The sequence below is a fragment of the Macaca mulatta genome, chromosome 1 (assembly GCF_049350105.2).
Source record: "Macaca mulatta isolate MMU2019108-1 chromosome 1, T2T-MMU8v2.0, whole genome shotgun sequence".
Classification (NCBI taxonomy): domain Eukaryota; kingdom Metazoa; phylum Chordata; class Mammalia; order Primates; family Cercopithecidae; genus Macaca; species Macaca mulatta.
Genome location: NC_133406.1, coordinates 109,970,768 through 109,990,864, shown reverse-complemented (window position 1 = coordinate 109,990,864; position 20,097 = coordinate 109,970,768). Strand labels below are relative to the sequence as shown.

The 20,097-nt window shown below is 51.8% G+C and overlaps 1 protein-coding gene and 1 non-coding gene across 40 annotated transcripts in view; both read right to left on the bottom strand.

Moving 5' to 3' along the window:
- Positions 1–1,183: 1,183 nt before the first annotated feature.
- The window catches only part of ARHGEF11 (Rho guanine nucleotide exchange factor 11), a 110,701-nt gene continuing 91,787 nt past the window's right edge, over positions 1,184–20,097 (bottom strand). For 30 of the 39 annotated variants that reach the window (XM_077941909.1, XM_077941916.1, XM_001116835.5 and 27 more), the window contains 20 exons: positions 17,159–17,285; positions 13,897–14,076; positions 13,759–13,806; positions 13,347–13,534; positions 12,883–13,029; positions 12,515–12,594; positions 12,231–12,356; positions 11,616–11,733; positions 10,959–11,137; positions 10,308–10,383; positions 9,881–10,048; positions 8,650–8,740; positions 7,807–7,932; positions 7,316–7,377; positions 6,176–6,394; positions 5,517–5,879; positions 4,373–4,468; positions 2,916–3,163; positions 2,481–2,670; positions 1,184–1,709 (listed from right to left, as the gene is read on the bottom strand). In XM_077941909.1, the coding sequence (XP_077798035.1) occupies positions 1,651–1,709; positions 2,481–2,670; positions 2,916–3,163; positions 4,373–4,468; positions 5,517–5,879; positions 6,176–6,394; positions 7,316–7,377; positions 7,807–7,932; positions 8,650–8,740; positions 9,881–10,048; positions 10,308–10,383; positions 10,959–11,137; positions 11,616–11,733; positions 12,231–12,356; positions 12,515–12,594; positions 12,883–13,029; positions 13,347–13,534; positions 13,759–13,806; positions 13,897–14,076; positions 17,159–17,285 (2,891 nt within the window). In that variant the 3' untranslated portion in view covers positions 1,184–1,650. Of the gene's footprint in view, positions 1,710–2,480; positions 2,671–2,915; positions 3,164–4,372; positions 4,469–5,465; positions 5,880–6,175; positions 6,395–7,315; positions 7,378–7,806; positions 7,933–8,649; positions 8,741–9,880; positions 10,049–10,307; positions 10,384–10,958; positions 11,138–11,615; positions 11,734–12,230; positions 12,357–12,514; positions 12,595–12,882; positions 13,030–13,346; positions 13,535–13,758; positions 13,807–13,896; positions 14,077–17,158; positions 17,286–20,097 lie in introns of those variants that run through there. The other 9 variants (XM_077941995.1, XM_077941996.1, XM_077942007.1 and 6 more) reach the window with 4 other exon arrangements.
- On the bottom strand, positions 1,784–1,897 carry MIR765 (microRNA mir-765). The gene is given in 1 exon segment (NR_032687.1): positions 1,784–1,897. It is a non-coding gene; the product is annotated as a microRNA mir-765 (primary transcript).

Genomic DNA, 20,097 nt, shown 5'->3' with positions numbered 1-20,097 from the left:
GTCAGGGTTAGGGCTGGAAGAGAGTTTGTCACTTGAATCCAACACTGAATGTCAGGAGACAGAGGTGATATGGTTAGTCTTGGTGATGTGGCTGCGTCTGTGGGAGGATGTGGATGGATGACAGTGACGAACTGGCCAGGCCCAAGGCAACCCTCCCGCTTAGGTTTGGCTTTTAAAGTCCTCAAGCTCATTGAGGGCAGCTCATGAGACCTCTTGACTATGGGTCCACTGCTCCTTTATATACATATATATGTGTGTTTGTGTGTGTGGAATCAGTGTCTTGTCATGTTTTCTCCATGGGGGTTGTATAACTTAAGTTTGCCCAGCCCCTAGTTCAGCGAGTACACATCTGAAGGAACAGGCGAGGGAACAGGCAAGACCTGGGTCTAGGGGTGAGAGGGCTCCCTCTGGTTCCCACTATCCAATCCTATCCAGTCTTACAGGGAACAAACACCGTACCTTTTATCACAGCGATTCCAAGAAACACACATACCACCATTGAAGAATATTTAACTTTTCTTAAAAAAAAAATCTTAACCATGAAAGGAAGAAAATAAAAGAGTATACATTATCTTAACAGCAAAACAGTCATTTCCATATCTATATTTTATATATTATATATATATTTATATATATATATATGTATATATACACCTAGCACAGTGTGTATATTCTATTCATCAGGGAGAGTTGGGTGAGGACATGGTGATGGGGCTAATGCTGTGGTGGCCCCTTGGATGGTCCTGGGTGAATTCAGGGACTCAGCATTCAGACCCGCTATCCCCACCTCCTGGGCCCAGTCTTCAGCTCCGTACCTGCTTCACTGGTTTTCTACAGGGACAGGGTGGGGAAGGAGGGACATAGGTGGGGTAAGAAACTCCCCATGGTCCCCATCTTGTGAAGATGAGAAGTCCAGGGAGGGAGGGAGTAGCCCGGCAGCAAGCTGTGGAGGGCAGGCTCTGGAGCCAGGTGGGACGGGGAGCCAGAAGACCTTCCCACTCACAGCGACAGGGACACTCAGGCCTGGCTCCCCCTTTACGCTCGATCCTCGAGCTGGGTTGTTAACTAGGAGATAAAAGTGAACCCCCTCTTCCCTAAGCAGCTTCTTCCATATAACTGCCTCCAGCACTTCAGGAACAGGAACAAAAAAGGTCAAAGTTATTTACAATAGCAAAGATGCACATACGATACATACATATTTATAGGAAACCAAAGTGACAAAGGGGAGGGGAGGCACCCACCTCCGCCTGGGGTCTTATGGAGAAAGAGGGGAGGAAGAAAGTGCATTTACACAGAAGCCTCCTCCTTTCACTTGCATGTCTGAGGGCAGCGCATGTACAGGCATGCACGCACATGTGGGGTGAGGGCAGACCATGGTGAGTGGGGGCCTTTCAGATGCAGTCAGCATGCTTTGGAGACACAAGGCCTTGGAGGGTTGGGCTGAGGGAGGGAAAAGACACTGAAACTTGACTCCGATTTGAGCAGACCAAGCAACATGCGGGTCTCCCCCAAGGCCTTGGCTGGATCCTAGTTTCCCCAACTGCCTCCTCCACAGGGAGGAGCGTTGGGATCCCCCCTACCCTGTGCCCTGGTCTCAGGCCAGTCCCTGAAGGAGGAGTGGGGACACAGAGGATTTGGTGGTTTGCACGGTTATGGTCCTGGTGACGCAGCTGCGTCTGCTGCGCTGTCTTCCAGGGGGGCGTCAGAGCCTGTGGGAGGAGGATGAAGGTAAGGAACTGGCCAGCCTGAGGTGACCGCTTCCACATGATCTGTCTAGAAAGTCTTCAGGCTCACGAGAGCAGCCCCTTCAGCACCTTCCTTCTCCTCCAGAAACCCCAGTTTCTTGCAGGGCTTGAAAAGGGTTGTCTACTGAACTCCACTTTCATCAGCCCCTAAAGTCCTTAGATCAGGTAGGTACATGCCTTGTCTTCCTGAGTTATGACATAGCTGTGTCCCTGGCTCACCCAGTGTGGTTCTGAACCATTTAATCAGCACCAGTCTTAGGCTGGCACTGTGTGTGCACCTGCAATCCCAGTTGCTTCAGAGGCTGAGCAGGGAGGATCACTTGGGCCCAGGAGTTTGAGACCAGCCTGGGCAACATAGCCAGGCCAGCCCTTGTCTCGAAGAAATAGAAAATATTTATATTTTATATATGTATATATACACATACACACACACACACATATATATGTAATTTTAAAAAGTACAGATCTTAGATGTGAGACCAGGCTCCTCCTGGTTTGTTACCTCCATATACAAGGAAAAAGAGGGCTCAATTCTAAGCTCCCCATTTTTCCAGGGAGCTTCTGTGGGACTTCCCTAAAAAGATCCCTCTCTGAAGCTGAGGGAATGAATTCGTTTCACTCAAGGGGAAACCAGACTCTGAGAACCACTATCTCTCACTGCTTAGTGATGTGTCCTCACCAGGTGGCGGACTTCTCCCCTATGGTAGGTCCTGAGAGGGACCTGGCTTCACTCACCATCCTCAGGGCAGGGCCCCAGTTCATGGCTGTTCCTGGAGTCAGAAGCCAGGGGCTCCTTAGTGGGAGGTGAGAGGGAGCCGTCTGTCCATCTAGCTGCTTCTGTGTGGAAACTGCCCACAGGCGTGGTGCCACCAGATGACTCTCCCCCGAGGGACTTGAGCAGCTCTCTGTGGGCCAGCTCCATATCCTGGAAGAGTCGGCGGGGGAATGTCTGCTCAAGTCCTTCTATTCCTAAGGCCCCTGGGGAAGGGGTCATACTCTGATCTGTGCTGGGCCTTGGGGATGGGGCTGTGATTTAAGGGTGGCTGGGGGAAGATTCCCGGGCCAGGACAGGATCTAGGGCTCCCGCGAAGACACACATCTCACTCATGGGGAATGGTTTTGGAGTGATGGACTGAAGGCCTGCAGGGACCCAAGCCCTGTTTCCCTCACCTTGAGCCTGTTGAGCTTGAGGGTGAGCTGCTCAATGGTACGGAAGATCATGCCTACGTCCCTGAGGGCCAGGCTTGGGGGAGAGCGGCTGAGGCGTCTTGGATCTCCATTGCCTCCCTGCAGCTGAGGCCGAGGCTCTGCCTGCCCTGCAGGGACGCTGTCAGGCTGAGGGGGGCTTGTGGGTACCCCTGAGTGGTCGGTGCTTGAGTCCAGGGGTCCTGCTGGCATGCTGACATAAAAGCAGTTCCCTGTCCCCACAGTAAGAGAATGAGATCAGGAGGCAAACAGAGAAGTTGAAGCTATCCTCCCGCTCCTGTGGGATTCCCTAGTCACCCGACAGAGCAGGCCAGGCAGTCCTCTCCAGATGAACTTGCAGCACACGGGCCTTGCTCACTGTCTGCCAGCCCCCTAAAAGCCCTGCTCCCGCGACTTTCTTTTTTTTGAGACGGAGTCTCGCTCCGTCACCAGGGTGGAGTGTAGTGGCGCGATGTTTGCTCACTGCAACCTCCGCCTTCTGGGTTTAAGCAATTCTCCTGCCTCAGCCTCCCGATTAGCTGGGATTACAGGCCCGTGCCACCATGCCCAGCTAATTTTTGTATTCTTAGTAGAGATGGGGTTTCACCATGTTGGTCAGGCTGGTCTCGATCTCATGACCTCGTGATTCGCCCGCTTCGGCCTCCCAAAGTGCTGGGATTACAGGCATGAGCCACCGCGCTCGGCCACTCCCGAGATTTTCTAGATGGCACTTTGTTCAGTCTGGCCCCAACCCAGGGGAGATGCTGAGTGGTGAACTCAAGGGAGAAGTGGCAGAGCTGCAGTATTTCATTTGGGGAAATCAGAGTGGCTCCCCGTCCTTGAGTAAACAGATTGTGGACTGGTTTCAGGCTCTTTTGAAAGGAGCAGGCAGCAGCCCTCCTGCCCTGCCTGACTCCAGCTCTGGATGAACTGCAGCCCCGCCCTGCCCCTCTTCCATCCATGCCTTGATCCTCTGGAGGTCCCTTGACCCAACCAAGGGGTGTCAGAGAGAGCTGGAGGAAGGACGTGGAGGGTTCCTGACAGGCAGGAAGCACAGAGGACCACTGTGGAACCTGGGGGGCCCTTTCAGCTGATTTCCACAGTGACACTGGAGCGGCGGCTGAGGTGGGGAAGTGGCTGCTCGAGCATCAGGTGAAGGACACTGGGTCCCCAGAACCAGGCCAGGCTTCCCTGCCCCTCCCACAATTGCACACAGGCATTTATCCCTGCCACTCTGAACAGGAGCCTGGACAGGTGGATTCTTAAGACAGCACAGGGCCTGTCCCTGTCTTTAGAGCCAGATCTTCCTCCTCCTCCCCATTCCAGGCAGCTGAGGGAGCTTGTGGGTGTGTGTGTGACCATGGGCAGGGGTCTGACTCTGCCCTCACAGGTTCCACACTCCAGTCCTGGCCTGTCTTTAGCTCCAAGGAGAAAGTTATTACCCGTAGCCTTTGTTCCGCCTTCCACTTCAGGTGGCCCAGGCTCTGGCTGGCCACTCTCTGGTAGTGCAGGGACAACCTTGCTGCCTGCCACCTCAGCTGCACCGACACCACCACCACCAGGAAGAGGAGAGACCAGAAGACAAGGAAAGGGAAGGGAGAGAGAACAGGAAGGAGAGAGGGCAGGAGGTGGGGACGGGGGAGGAGAAAACGGGAAGAACAAGGTGAACACAAGCTCATACACGATGACATCCCAGGCAGTGCAGAGAACTTTCCACCAATTCACCAGCAGAGAGAGAAGGAAGGTCAGTTCCCAGAAACCCAGGAGAAGGCGGGCATTGGGCAGATGGAATGAAAAATGCTGCTGGAAGGGCGGCAGAGTGGAACCTCAGGGGAGGGCAGGCCCACTAGCGCGGAACCCCACCCCAGGTGTGCCCCAGGTTTTGTTCTACCTTTCTTGCCACCCTCTCAGACCAGCCCACTCTTCCCGGGGCAGGGACCTTCCTCCCTGGGCTCACTGCTTGGGCTGGGCAGACCTGTCGGCCTCCCTGTGAGCTTGTCTTGGCTTTTCTTGTCTCAAGGCTGCCCATGGTGTTTTCCAACCCGGGGTGCCCTCCCTGCCACCTTATTCACTCCCCATACCCCTCACTCGCCAAATGTCTTCTCAGCTTTGTCTTCCACCCCTTCCAGTCCCAGCTGCCACCTCTACTGCCCTAGGTGCTGTTGCCTGGTGTGAGGGGCTGCATGCACCTGCCCTGTCTTTCCCAGCCTGAGGCTCCTGAGAAGGGCGGCTCTTTTCTGTGGGACCAGATGAGTGAGGAGCGCTAACAAGAGACTGGTTGCTGGTAGCTGGTTTGTGCCAGGCAGAAGGAAATGTCCTTATGTGTTACAAAATGAAGTTCAGAGATGATTCAGAATTTTGTGTAAAGCCACACAGATATTAAGTGGCAGAGCTAAGCTCTGAATCTCGACTGCCTAACTCCAAAGCCTGCCTGGTATCAGCGTGTCTCCTTCATCCAGGACCAAGTGTAGGTCTCTGCTCACACGGTACCCAGGGGGAATATAGGGAAGGAAGCAGCTATTCGGAAGACTTATCTCACCTAGCAAGGGAGCTTGTCTCCCCACTGGACACTCCCATTTATTTTACCTTTTCTTACAACTTTGTAACCTCCTGCTGCCTCTGTGCTTGAAGCATCTTCAGCCAGATTCCTGTCCAGTTCTGCAGACTCCCATATCCCAGAATTTCTGGTCCTTGGGGGTAGGTGTTCCAGAGAACAGAGACCCACGTCCTCCTGCTCTGGCCGTCCCCCCTCTGGCCCTGCAAGCTGGGTGTTGTCCCCTTGACCCCCAGGGGGCGCCTGCCCTGGGGAGCCTGGGTCCCAGGGGTGAGAGGTGACACTGATGACAGAAGGTGTGGGTGTCAGGTCGTCCTCGGGCTCCCGGGCAGCCTGAGTTTCCATGGTGTGACCTGGCAGCAGGCTCCACAGGATCAGGTGTCGCAAGTTCTCCACTGGAAGGGAAACAGGGTGGTGTCTTCCCAGCACAGGATGGCACACCACGCCAGAAGGATCGCTGTGCTGCCCCACCGACCCCAAGGTGGTGACCTCAGGCACAGGTGAAGCTGGAGGGCTCTGGTCAACTAGCTGGTGGGGGCTGGGTGGGGAATGACATCTGTCTCTGCATCCATCTCTCCTCAAGCACACCAGGGAGAGCCTTTGGGAAGGTGGAGGGTGCAGGCGCCTGCCAGTTCACACTGGCTGTGCAACTGGGGACCAGGGGCTGACAGCAGGGCCTTGAAGCACTCACCATCTTCCAGAGCGGAGTCAGCGAGCCCTTCCATGAACAGAGGGCCTGGGAAGGCCAGGTGGATGGGGTTCCTTGTCCTGATGCCCCTGTTCTCTCCATCTAGGGATGTAGAAGGGCAAGGCAGGACACCCAGTTCCTCTTCCTCTGCACTGCCCTCCTGCTCGGGGTCCTCTAGCAGGACCGGGTGCTTCCCTTGGACCCTCTGCTGGGGCCCAGTGCCTGTTTTGGATGAGAGAAGAAGGCAGGGAAAGGGAGACAGCTTGTATGGGAAAGCCTATGCGCAGCTTTGGAGCCAAAGGGCTGGGAACACGGATTCGTTCAACCGTTGTTTACTGAGAACTTCCTGTGGCCGGCACTGTCCCAGGCTCTTGGCATATGACAGTAAGCAAAACAAAAAGATCCCTGCCCATGTTGAGCTTACATTCTAGTGGAGGGACATACAAAAATAAGACTCTTCAGTCAATTATGTAGTTTGTTAGAAGGCAGTAACTTCCACGGGAAAGAAGACAACAGCAGGGCATGGGGCTGGGGGCTGGGCAGTGCTGGCTACAGTATTAAACAGATTGGGCCAAGAGGACACTGGAATGAAGACATGAAGGAGGTGTGGCGTTAGGAGGAAAAGCATTCTAAGCAGAAGGAAACAACAGACACCCAGCCAGGAAGCCCGAGATTTCTCTTGAAACCCAAGACCCCAGGTTACTTCACACACAAGCTCTCAATGAGAATGCTGTCCCCATCACAGTAACTGCATCTTAAGCCCTTTGAGCTCCCCAGGCCCCCATGTTTTCCACCCCCATAGTTGCAGTACGCATCTCTCTCCCCAACAGTAACCCCCTGGAGGATGCAGGGCCCGTGGATCCCGCCAGACTGCTCGTCTTCTTCCATGGCTGACGCTGTCACCCAGAGAGGCTGGGTGGGAATCTCTGGTCAGGTGAGTGAGTTCACCCTTTCTTAAGTCTGTTCACTCTGCTCTCCTTCCTCTTCCAGATTCTTCCTCCTGCCCTGTTTCTTCTCTACTCTTTATCAAAACCTCACACCCCGGGCCCCGATGGACTCTCCCATCGCCCCATACTCACACCCAACCTGTGCCTACAGAAAAAGGCCTGGGCAGGCTCCCACAGGACAGTTCAGGGCCCTTACCTCCAGGCAGCTCCTCGGGTTCGGGTTCACCATGGAACACGTCTGAGTCATCCAGTTCTACCCTGAGGGAGGAAACCAACTCAGGGTGAGATGTCATGAGATTCCACCCTGGACTCATGTATTAGAATGGGCAATGCAGTAGGACCCGAGAAGGACGGTGTGGGCCTCCTCACCTGGCTGGTCTGCTTCGCAACCCGGAGAGGAGGGGGGCTGCTGGCTGAGCTTCTCTGGTCCCCTGCTCTACATCCCCCTCACCCTACTTCAGGCTCAGCTCTATTACAGCCAGGTGGCAGACTGTGGGGGAGCGGACAGGGACAGGAAGCAGGGATGGGGGCATGTTTCTCCATCTGCCAGCGCTTGGAGCTGTCTGCTCCCTGCTAGCATTTCCCTGTTGTGGCTGTCCACCCCTGGGGTTGAAGGGCTTAGAAGCAGCAGGAAACAGGAGGTTTGGAGTGGAGAGAGTGTGGGGTCTGGAGGGCTAAGTGCTGCACCTGCTGGGTGTGAGGCCCTGGTGGGCTGGCTCCTGGGGGCCTGGGGGTGGAGGATGGATGGGCATCGGGGCAGCTCCGGGGTGCCTGGTGGCATTCCGCACGGCCTCTTCTAAGAGCTCCATCCATCTGTTGCTCGGCAGGAACAGAGAGGACTGTAGTGAGAGCAAGATAGTGGCACACACCACCCCGTACTGAGCCCACTGGAGCAAGGCTTCCAGGCCCTTCTCCAGGCCCTAAGAACCCTCTGCCTGGCAGGTGCCCACCTCCCTGTACAGTCCTCCCGGGCTGCTCCCTTGGGGTTATATTACTTGCAGCTACCAAATCCTGGACACCAACCCTCTGTTACACTCTGGGCAAAGCATTCTGTGTTTTCTCTCTAAAGTAATTCTCTAACAGGTAGCATTAGCCACATTTTGAAAGATGAAAACCCTGGAGTTGGGAAACTGTTTGACTCAACCTGTCTCCTTCCACTGTACCACGCCATCTCTGGCAGCTGCTGTCAGAGAACATGGGTTGGGCAGGAGGCAAATGCTTGAGAAGGATGCATGAATCTAATTCGCCTGACGGTGAAGGGAGTAGGGCAGGAAGGAAAGCAGCAGCAGCAGCAGCTGCTGGAAGACTGCCAGAAACTCATTCTCCCAGAAGTGGGCCTGGCGACTAGCTCAGGGGTGATGACCCCTCCCAGCTTCTCTACTTCTGTCCTACCTCCCACTTCCCTTCCCAACCCCCTGTCCAGGCACTGCTCTGGGGCCCAGTCCTGGTGTTGCTATCCACCATCCTCATACACACCACCCTGGTCCCAAAGGGACTGTGGTTACGGGTAACCCCTCAATCAATTCTCACGTGTTCTTGTCTGATGATGTCAATGCAACCAGCTCATAGATCTGGGGTGGGCCCAGCTTGGAGGTGCAGATGATGAAGAAGGCCCGTTTATCTGTGTGAGGAAAGGAAGGTAGAAGGGTCTGTACTAGGGATGGGAGGTGTGACTGCAGCCTGGGCCAGGGTGACAGAGTGGGACTCAAAGCCCTGACCCTCAACGCGGATGGAGAGTGCAGCACGAGACAGATGTGGATCATGAGGACCACTTGGAACCCACTTACACAAGGGATAGAGGAAATTCCAGGACCCCTAATGTCATCTTTCACAGCCACCCCATTCCTCTCCTGCTCTAATAATAGTGATGGCTGATGTGTGTATGGTGCTTAGGATTTATAAAACTTTTTATTGTTTTTTGAGACGGAGTCTCACTGTCGCCCAGGCTGGAGTCAGTGGTGCCATCTTGGCTTACTGCAACCTCCACCTCCCAGGTTCAAACAATTCTCCTGCCTCAGCCTCCCGAGTAGCTGGAATTACAGGTGCCTGCCAACATGCCTGGCTAATTTTTGTATTTTTAGTAGAGACAGGTTTCACCATGTGGGCCAGGCTGGTCTTAAACTCCTGACCTCAAGTGATCTGCCTGCCTCAGGCTCCCAAAGCAGTGGGATTATAGTTTATAATTTTATAAAACTTTTTCATACCTGTCATTCCTTTTGATGCCCCCAAGAGGTAGGGTAGGTATCACTCCTATCTTACAGACAAAAAAAGTGAATCCAGAGAATTTTGCTCCAGAGCCCTTTCTCACACACACTGCACTTCTCATTGAAACGTCTCTGTCCACTGGACCCAGCTCTGTACCGTGGGTACTAACATCTTCTGTAACCAAACTCTGCCCAAGTCACTCTTATAGCAGATAAGGCTTGTCCTACTCATTCTGCCTAATCCCATTCTTCCCAATCCTGCTCAGACACTCTTACCCCATCCTGGGTGTGCACGTCCCATCCAAACCAGCACTGTGCTTGAGGACTGCTGACCACCCCTGTGCCTGGTTGTCTATCTTCCTCTTGGTCCCCATCCTAACCCTCATCCTACCCCACTTTGGGCCAGTCCTCCTGCTTAGGCTGGGTCAGGACAGGAGGAAAGGAACACAGGTGGACAGGTAGGTCCTGTAAAGGCTCCACACTGACCCTGCCTCACCCAGCACTCGCTGGACATGTTCCCTGAGCCCCAGGCCAGCCTGGACCATCTCCCCAGGTACCTGTGGCCACAGAGCGGATGAGCACAGCATTGAGCTTGAGTACAGGGCTGAAGGTCTGCTTGCTGTCTGAGGAGCCCACAGCGGTCTTGCTGTGGCATTTCAGCAGTAGCTTCTCGTCCTGTTTCTGCAGCAGCACTAGGAGGTCCTCCAGCAGCAGCACATGGAGGTCTGGAGGGGTATGGTCATGGGGAGACGTTCCCTGGTGCCCACTCATCCTTCATGAGCACAATGTAGGGCCATAGGCTCTTGGAGGCTCTAGGAAGCCCTGGGAGTCTGGTGACCCCATTTCTCTCTCTGGTTACTCCCTTCCCATGTCCTGAGCTATCACCTCCAGTCATGTTTCAATGCTTGGGAAAGACAGAGAGAAAAGCCCAGGGAGGCCCACCCACTGCAGGTTCCCACTCAGTCCCAGTCCCCTGGCACATACCCAAGGTCTTATCCTTGCTGATCCTCCAGGTCAGGGGCCCCTCGTGGATCATTTTTCTGGTTGTAAGATCCAGGCTCTGTTAAGGAGACACCATTCATTCATTCATTCATTCAAGTGTTTGAGAACCTACTGTGTGCCAGACATTGTGTTAAGGTGCTGGGAATTGGTAAGTAAGAAAAAGTCCTTGCTCTTACTCTCTTGTGGGGGATGAAGACAAGCAAAAAGGTAACTGTGAAGTCATGTGCCATGTGCCAGCGGGGGGATATACTGATGGCTCTGACTTGGGTCTCCTACCTGCCCCTACCATGTGCCAACTGCAGTCCCAAGAAGATCACACAGTGCTTTTCCTGCCCATGCCTCCAGCTTTATTCCCTCCCAGAAGATCTCCACCTTACCTCCAGTTCTACCCGATCCCCTGCTCTCTCAGGCTGAGTTCCAACATCTAGTCTTTCTTGGGTAGGGCTGTCTACCTTGTCCATCTAGGGACAGGGTGACAATAACAGGGTGTGTGTCTTCTGGGGCTCCATTGTGCAACCCTATCCGGTCTTTGTCTCCTACCTCCAAGACTCTCCAAGCCCTGACCAGAGTTCTGCTCCTAAGGGTGCCCACAAAGTGTGAGGGGTTGACTGTGCTGCAGTCTCTGCCTCCTACCTTGAACTCTGCTGCCAGAGGGTTGCTGGCCCTCTCCAGGGCAGTGGCATCCAGGCGTTTCTGGTAGCCCTCTAAACGGTGGCGGTTCTCTGTTTGCTTTACCGCTTCATTCACATACTTGAGAATCTCCCGGCACTGGTCCCGGGCCCGGCAAAGCTTCTCATGCTCAGAGGTGCCACCTACCAAAATGGACAGAGGAGATGGTTGGGGCTCCTGCCTGAGAAGTCTAACATGGCATCAGCTATTATCTGCCTGAATTCATCCATGGCAACTGGCTTGCTTCAAACCAGCAGGCGTGGGTGGAGGTGAGCCACCCTTGCCTCACACGAGGACCTCAAGTAGTAAGGGTAACTTTTACTGAGCATCTTCAGGTCTCAGACAGACCACTGCTTTGAAGACACTGATAGCTCTTGGGAATTCCTGCCTCTACCACAACCAGCTCTACAGATGCAAGGTACAGAGACTGTGGTAAATGGCCACAATTATGCCACTAGAAGGCCTGTTCAAATCAGACTGGGGTTCCTAACACCTCTCTGTCCTGACTCCAATGTCTGAAATTTGGGGGTAGTGAAAGATACCCAGGATCCCAGGGAGAGTGACAACCTAAAGCTAGACCCTCTTGTACAGTCTGGACGCCAGCCCCTCCCCAGGCGCTACCCTCTGTGTGCTTGATGATGCTCTCCAGCAGCAGCGGGTACTTGGTGAGCCGCTGCATCTCAGAGATGATGAGGTCTCTCAGCTGCAGCCGCCGGCACTGAGGGTGGCTCTCAGCCTCCTAGACAGCAGGAGACATAGAAGGGAGGAGATGTCAGCGTGGTTGGGAGCTGGCTTATGGGCTCAGGGCCAAGATGGGTGAACATGATAAACAGGTCCTAACACCAGGTGGATCACTCAGAAATAGTAGTAGAAGCTTCTTCCTTAAAGATGTAGTGAAGGGTTTGTGGTGGCAGGGAGACACCAATCCAAAGGGATATGGTCAAAACAGAAGGGCAGGCATATTGCTGCCATTCCATAGACAAGGAAACTGAGATCCACCTCAGTGCACACAGGTGCTGGTGGGTGAGCCAGGCCTCTGACTGCTAATCCAGGATTCTTTTCCACAAACAAAGGTCTCTTTGTCTAGAGTCAGTCAGTGCTTTTGAGGAGCTCATGCGGAAGGACAGAGGGAGTTGCTGTAGAGAGGGAGGATGTGGCCAGGAGGAGAGAAGTTCAGGAGATCCTTGGTGACCCTGACGGAGATGAAGGAAGGCCAAGGCATGGCCAAGGACGCACCTGCATGAAGAGCTGGAATCGACTCTCCTTGCGTTGCTTGGTCTTGATTAGCTCTAGGGCTATTGACTGATAGGAACAGAACTGTGCAGCCACTTGCTGGAGTTCCTCTCGGGCAGGGCCATCAAACTGAAGAGGCAGAATGGACATGGGGCCAGGCATCACACCCCTGCCTGGGACCAGACCCCTGCCTATCCCTTCCTTTGCCAAATTCCCTGGCCTTGGGTAATGAGACCCTGCCTCCCCCAGTCTCCTCCTTGCCAAGAGGGAGAAGTTTGGAGCCATACCCGGGCCAGCATGAGGTCACTGATCTCTTTGATGATGGGGCCTTCCTCCCGGAGCTTCTTCATGGCTTCACACCAGGAATCTGGGGCGAGAAGAGAACAACTCGAAATGCCTGGGGTTGAGCTCAAGCGCCAGAACCTTTCTGACAGAGAGAAACGAATCTCTGACAGCAGTGCCATGGGAAGGGTCTGGAAACCATTTTACTTTCAGGGTGAACTCCAGTGCTGGTTTCAGGCTGTCCACAGATCTTTTTCTCACCAGGGATTGGTAGGGGGTTATCTGCTCAGGGAGTTCCTGGCAGTGGGGCCAAAGCGGAACAGGAAGCTGAAGGGAGGCAGAGGAGGAGTCTGGAGGGGCACAGGCTCCTTACTGTGAATCTCTATGAGTTCAGGCAGGTTCGGGAAGAGCCGGGCCAGCTCCTCCCGGGGCATCAGGTTCTCCTTCTTCATTCGCTGGTAGAAGATCAGGTCCAGGACCCGGAGCGTGCGCAGGTGGGAAGCTTCAGTCACAAACAGCTCTGAGTGGTGGTTGTGACAAGAAGGGTAGAAAGCCAGGGAGAAAATGGATCAGCAAGTATCTAGGGTCCCTGCCTGGTTCCCACACCACTCTAATTTTGGGGGAGCTTGAAGTGCTGGTTTCAGATCATACAGCAACTTTTCTCTTACCCCAAGGGCCAGAACTGAGGGGGACCTATAGCAACAGGCAACATGGACCTGCTCCAGCAGACAGGGGCCCCCCACCCTATTAACCTCTTTCCCACCCTTGTGTCTTAGGCATCCTGGACCCATTCCCACATGTGTGAGCGGAGCTGGGGGCAGTGGAGCATGTTCTCACCATTTATGACCTCTTGCCGGTCGATCTCCCTCTGGGTTAGCCCAGCCACCACATCCTTGCCCACTGTATGCTGCCAATTTTGGGCATCTGGCTCTGGTTCCAGGTCAGACAGCTGGCCCAGATCATCCTCTAGGAGGTGGGGAAGGAGGGCATCCGTGCAGAACCCCAAACTGGGGGACTCAATGCTCCTGGGGGATAACAGGCAGCTCAGCTTCACTCAGGAGGAAGAACTCACATGGAGGGTTTGGCCCTCCCTCTTCTGCCTGACCTGCTTGCCCTATGCACATGGGAAACCAGCGGGCCCAGAAGAGGAGACACCCACCCAACCAGCCCCTTGCGGGTGAGAGGAGCAGCTGGATATGGATGGGACACACAGACACCAAACAGAGGCACCACTGTGCCCATCACTTACCTGCGGCCCATTTTGGGAGTGAAGGGAGGGGTTGGGTTCTCAAGAGACCTGTGGAGGGAATGTCAACTCTCAGCAACCCTCTATCCTTGCGCCCACTCCCGAGATGGCCATGGGTGCAGCCACTGTAGCCCTGCCTACCTGGTGGAGAGGCTGGAGGCAGAGGACGAGGCTGACTGGTGCAGGCGAGTAGCCTCCGCAGCAGCATCCATGTCAACATCACTGCGAGAGCGGGGCACGTTCTCCGCCTTTCGAGACCGTTTCATCTCTTCCCGGCCCTTGAGGCTTTCAGAGCGGCCCAGGCGAATCTCTGAGCGTGAACTGGGGGAAGGGACAAGAGACTTTGGGACTTGGGAAGTCAGTGGGCCATGCTTACATCCTGGCCAGCTCTTACCTGCGACTCCATTTTGAGGATGCCTCCATGCCACAGGTTCTCCCCTTGAACATGGCCAAAGCACCTGGATGGCAGTGGAAGCTTCTCAGTGATAGACCATTTTTGCTGCTCTACAAACTCCTCTCTCCTCAGCCTAGCCTGATGGATGGACAGAGTCATCTGCCTCTGGAGTTATTAGGAAGGGATCCCAACAGGAAGATTATATCTGGGGCTAAAGGAATCCGAATTATAGTGTGTCCACAGGCCTGAGACACCATGCTCCTGTCAAGAAGGTGGTAGACATCATCGTCCCTCATCAGGGACCACAAAGTCCCAGCTCCCTGCCCATGGGGCCATCTAGTGGCCAGTCCATGTTGCCCTGCTTTGGAGTGGGTCAGCTGCCGCCTTTAACTCTGCTTGAGGCGGACCTCTTTGAAGAGGTCTTAAGAGGACAGTAGAGTCGCTACATTCACAGCTCATTTTAGGATTTTCCACACGGCCTGTCAGAAAGTTCTATCTGCTGCTGGATTCCTAGCCCTCCAGTTGTGATGCGATGAGTTCCATTCTTATCTTAACAGTACCGTTCCTAAGATTCCGTTTCCTCTCAGGAGCAGACAGGCTTGTGCTTACAGGGGCCTTTTTACTGACAGGCAGGATCCGCTCCTTGGCCTGCCATGCTTGGCTACTGAGTGTCTCTGGGGTTTGATGAGATGCTGATGACTGGGTGTTGCAGTCGAGTCCGGCCGTGCATCAGCCTGAGACAGCTGGCACCTCTGACCCCTAGCTGCCCCAGGATGGTCCCCCCACCTCCATGCTGTGGCCCTGCTGGGCTGCTTTTCTGATATTATTAGTAATCTACATCCTGCTCTGCTTCTAGGACCACAGGAGGCCTGAAAATGTCTGCAGAGCTCTTAATAGCACAGCAGGTTGCCGCAACGAGGAGCTAAATGTCTCGGTTTCCATTCATGGTGCCCAAACCGCCGGATGATCCAAAATGGAGCTCATCTCCTAGGGTCCTGAGGGTTTCATCTGCAGGGTTAGAAAACGTACTGCCCACTGATCCCTTACTGAATTCACCCCCCAGAATTCTGCTAGAACAATCCCAACCCAGACTAACTCAGAACACTTTTCAGTGTCCTAATGGGTCACTGTACCAGTCCAATAAAAACCCAGTGGAGCTATTGGGGCTGCAGAGCTAAGCGCCTTCCTTCACGCACCCAGAAGTAAGTAATGCTCCCACCAAGAAGTGAGGCATATCATCTAGCTTTGCCCCCAAATTCCTAGGGTACTGCCTTCTAGAACTGGGGCATCTTATACCTGTTGAGTATCTACAACAATCTCTGACCCACCATACTGCTAATACTGTTTCTTCTGAGATTGCCAATGAGTTTATAATCATCAAATCCAAAGGTTTCTGCTTAGAGTAGCTTTAAGATCCTAGTGAGTGTCTTAGGGCAAATTTACCTAGCAATGCCAAGAATGCAAGTTTGTAAATGGTCTCAAATATTTTCTCAAAATGTTGATGTCTTATAATCTTAAAATATTTGATTTATCTACATCATTGCTACCACAGGAATCACATGATGTGCATATTTAACTTACCCACTAATGTTAGAACTCAACCTTCCCCCAGTACAAATCTAACCTTTATCTCCTGTAAATCTGTCAATTCTCATGGCAGCAAAATCTTTTGACACGTGTTAAGCTGAAAAAAGGCTTCATATAAACAGAAAGGAGTAACCTGCATTCAAGCAGGAAAGCTTGGCTTATGGTTTGACAATTAGTTATTTCAAAGGCAAAATAGGCCAGGGGCAGTGGCTCATGCCTATAATCCGAGCACTTTGGGAGGCTGAGGAGGAAGATTGCTGTGGTTGGGAGTTCCAGACCAAGCTGGGCAACATAGTGAGACTGTCTCAAAAAAAATAAAAATAAAAATAAATTAGCCAGGTGCAGTGGTGCATGCCTGTACCCCTAGTTACTCAGGAGGCTGAGGTGGGAGATCTCTTGAACCCAGGAGGTTGAGGCTGCAGTGAGCTATGATTGTACCACTGTACTCCAGCCTGGGTGACAGAGCAAGACCCTGTCTCTTAAAAAAAAAAAAAAATCCCCCAAACAAACAAGCAAAGGCAAAATGGCTTGAATATCCACACTGCTTCACACTGACTTGCTTTCATGCCTGCCTGTACTCCAGCTCAATGCTCTGAGGCTTGAGTGTCCGCAAGAATTATTTCCCCCTGCACAAGACCACATTACTATACCTGTTTAAGTCACCTTTAAGGGTGGCAGGAATACTTGTGACTACAGGCATGTGATTTGAAGTGCTGGCTATAGAGTTTTAGACATGACTTGACTGCTGCCATGTCACGATCAAGAGCAACTAAGTCCAAGAACATGTTTTCATACCAGATGAGGACTCTAGTGAGAACCTGACCAAAGAAGAATATGAGAGATGCCAGTCTCAATTCCCTTTTTTCTTCTTGAAAAGGGAAAAGCAGTTCATTTGTAATCAATCCACTTTGCCTCTCTTTGCTGAGGTGGACATCTGATGCCTAGAGTTACATCACTTGTCTTTAAAGTACCCAGCAGAACCTCATCTCTGGCTCTCTTCTTCACATACAGACACGAAACGACTTCCTTTTGCCTGCCTGGGTCTTTTTTCCCCAGGACCCCTCTTGCGCCCACTATAGTCTTCCTTATCCTTGTCACTTAGGGTTTCCTGATTGGCCTCTTTATATCATCTAGCTCGATCTTGGATGAAGGCTACTGAGTAGTCAGGTGATAAATCCAAAGGGAATTTGAAAAGTGTGTAGTTCTTGGGATGGAAGTCAGGGATTTGTTTGCTCTTCCACTGGCTTTTTCACCAGCACACAATGTGTCTCCTGAAGATACTGGGGGTGGGGAGGAAGTTCTGTAGATGGAGCCTTAGAAGCTAGTGGAGGGGGGTAAAGTAGCTGGGATTAAACCCCAGCATCAGCCCTGCCCATGCCCCACTCTTCAAGCAGCTAGTGAGTCCCATCCAGCCACTGCTACCTGTCACTCTCCAGCAGGTCCTCAGGAAAACTTCCGGTCGAGAGTCGCTGTGTCCCAGGTTCTGGGGCGTCATACTGCTGGTTGTTCTCAAAGTGCTGAATGATGTTCCTCACATTGCCTGGTTTGACTAGAAGCAAAAAGAAAATGAAGGACATTAGGCTTGCTGTTCAGGGACGGCTTCTCGGGCCCAGACTTCCCCAGATCCCCGAAGACAGAGCAATGAGCAAGCGTGGATGAGAACAGCACTGGACCAAGAGTCAGGAGATGTGTTCTGGTCCTGGCTCTTCTATGAATACGTTTTGTGGCCCTGGGAAGTCACACTATCTTTCTGGGTTTATTCTTCCCTCGTGCACAAAATGAGAGGGTTTGGAAGTATATTTTCCATAAGCGTTCTTTTGGCCCTCACATTCTTCTGCTTGAAAGTCATGATCAGTAGCCAGGAATACCAAAGCACATCTACATGTAATTTGCCCATGTTGCCAAAATATATTAGGCATTTCTCAAATTTACATGAATTTTTCATTTTTCTCTGCCTCTCCTTCCTGTCCTTTCTGCCCTTCTCTGGCCTCCATCACTACAGAATCAGACTCTTTAGTACTGTAAGAGATGACCTAGGAGGAACAGAGGAGAGACTTCGCTGGCATTCAAATTCCAGCCCCCTTTCAAAGCTAAGACACAAGAGAGCTGTTCTTGTTCAGACAAACAGAGAGGGCAGATGGGGAGTGAAAAGGCACAGGTAATGCCAACTACAGCCCCTGGGGAACTCAGATCCAGAGTTCCGTGGCTCTCAGCAGGAGGGAAGAGAGATAAAGGGTTCACCTTCAAGTCAACTAGCTCAGTTCTGAGCCCAGTGATATTAGAACAGGGGTGGGCTAGGAATGCTGGCTGCCTGAGACCAGTGGAAAGGACAAGGGGTAATGGGGAGGCAATATCAACAGCCCAGGGTCTGGGCCCTGATCCTACTTCAGAGATTCTGACATCTACATATACAAACTTACAAATCTGTCTCAAAATCTGACTTCCATAAGAAAACTTTTAAGTCAGAGAGAACAGAAGAAAATTTAGCTGCTGTCTTCAAAGTTTACAATTCCACAGCCTTTAGGCAAGTGGCTTGGGAATATTTTTCTAAAACTGTGCAAGTGGCTGTGGGTGCACATTACAGGAGTAGGGGCTATTACCATCACTCTCACTTTGGAGATTAAGAGCAGATCTGCCTGTCCCAGCCTGAATGTGCATCTGGGTCTTGAAGCCATGCAGATGCCAGGGTCAGCTGTGCAGCTGCAGCCCTGAGCCGCCCTGGCTGGGTGATGATGTGGGAGCCTGGGAACATCCTATAACTGAAAGCCAGCAGGCTGAGTCCACTCTTCCCTTTCCCATGGGCCACTTGGAAAATGCTCAATTATGTTCTAGATAGAGTTACACCTTAGCTGTGGTAAAATACAGGCGTAGCCCTGAGAGCTGGTATAACCGAATGACCCAGAGTAACAGGGGAAAAACAGGTATTTTAAAAAGAGCAAAGTGGCTAGGCACACAGTGCCTCACGCTTATAATCTCAGCATTTTCAGAGGCCAAGGCAGGAGGATCGCTTGAGCCCAGGAGTTTGAGACCAGACTGGGCAATACAGTGAGACCCTCTCTCTACAAAAAATAAATTACCCAGGTGTGGTGATGTACGTCTGGGGCCCCAGCTACTTGGAAGTCTGAGGTGGGAGCACTGTTTGAGCCAGGAGTTCAAGGCTGTAGTAAGCTATGACTAGACCACTGCACTCCAGCCTGGGTGACAGGGTAAAACCCTGTCTCAAAAAAAAAAAAAAAAAAAAAAAAAAAAAACCAACCAAAAAAACTGAGGACTGGATTTCAATGCCATTCTTTATTTCCCCTTGTTTTATAAACTTTTTTTTTCATTAATTCCTTATTTTTATTGCTTAAAATGTCATGCGGTCTAGCAGTTTAGTAACTTTTAAATTAATTTTGAAGATAATATTTTTAATTTTCACTTTTATGTAAAATAAATTACACTAACAGAATAGTTTCCAGATTGCATCCCATTGCTATCTCACTATCTCTCTCTCTATATTTATTGTTGAACCTACAAAGTGTTAATCAATTGCATGCATATGGACCTTATTAACAGGAAATGAACTTGCTCAATTCTGTGACATTTCACTGTAGGCTCTAAACTTCTTATGGATTAATGTGTATCACATTAATGTTTTAAATATACGGATTCTGGAAGATACTAGGTCCTCTAAAACACATTTAGGGTCATTCTTTTTTCACTGCTGTGGTTATACAGTGCTGGTAGTTAAACGTCAAAAGAGATGGAGGTGCTATACTGAGGGGCTTAAGTAGATGATACGAACAAAAATACCCAAGAGAAAAACTGTTAGAGACCCATACTTTACATTAAAAAAAATCACCTTCGAAAATGATATTTTTATTATTTTAACTGAAAACAAAAATCTGAGGCACTGACTGGGTGCGGTGGCTCATGCCTATAATCCCAGCACTCTCGGAGGCCAAGGCGGGCAGATCACCTGAGGTCAGGAGTTTGAGACCAGCCTGGCCAATATGCTGAAACCCCATCTCTACTAAAAATACAAAAATTAACTGGGTATAGTGGCACATGCCTGTAGTCCCAGCTACTCGGGAGGCTGAGGCACGAGAATCCCTTGAACCTGGGAGGCGGAGTTTGCAGTGAGGCAAGATCACGCCACTGCACTCCAGCCTGGGCGACAGAGTGAAACTGTGTCTCCAAAAAAAAAAAAAAAAAAAAAAAAAAAATCTGAGGCACTTCTGCTTCACTGCAAGACCCTTCAATGTGTGAGGGTTCCCCTCACTTATATAGAACTCTGGATTTTTGGAAACTCATCATGGAGATGTGACTGAATTATAGAGAAAAGGCCTCAGGCTGTGGAAAAACCGCCAGAGGAACCAGAA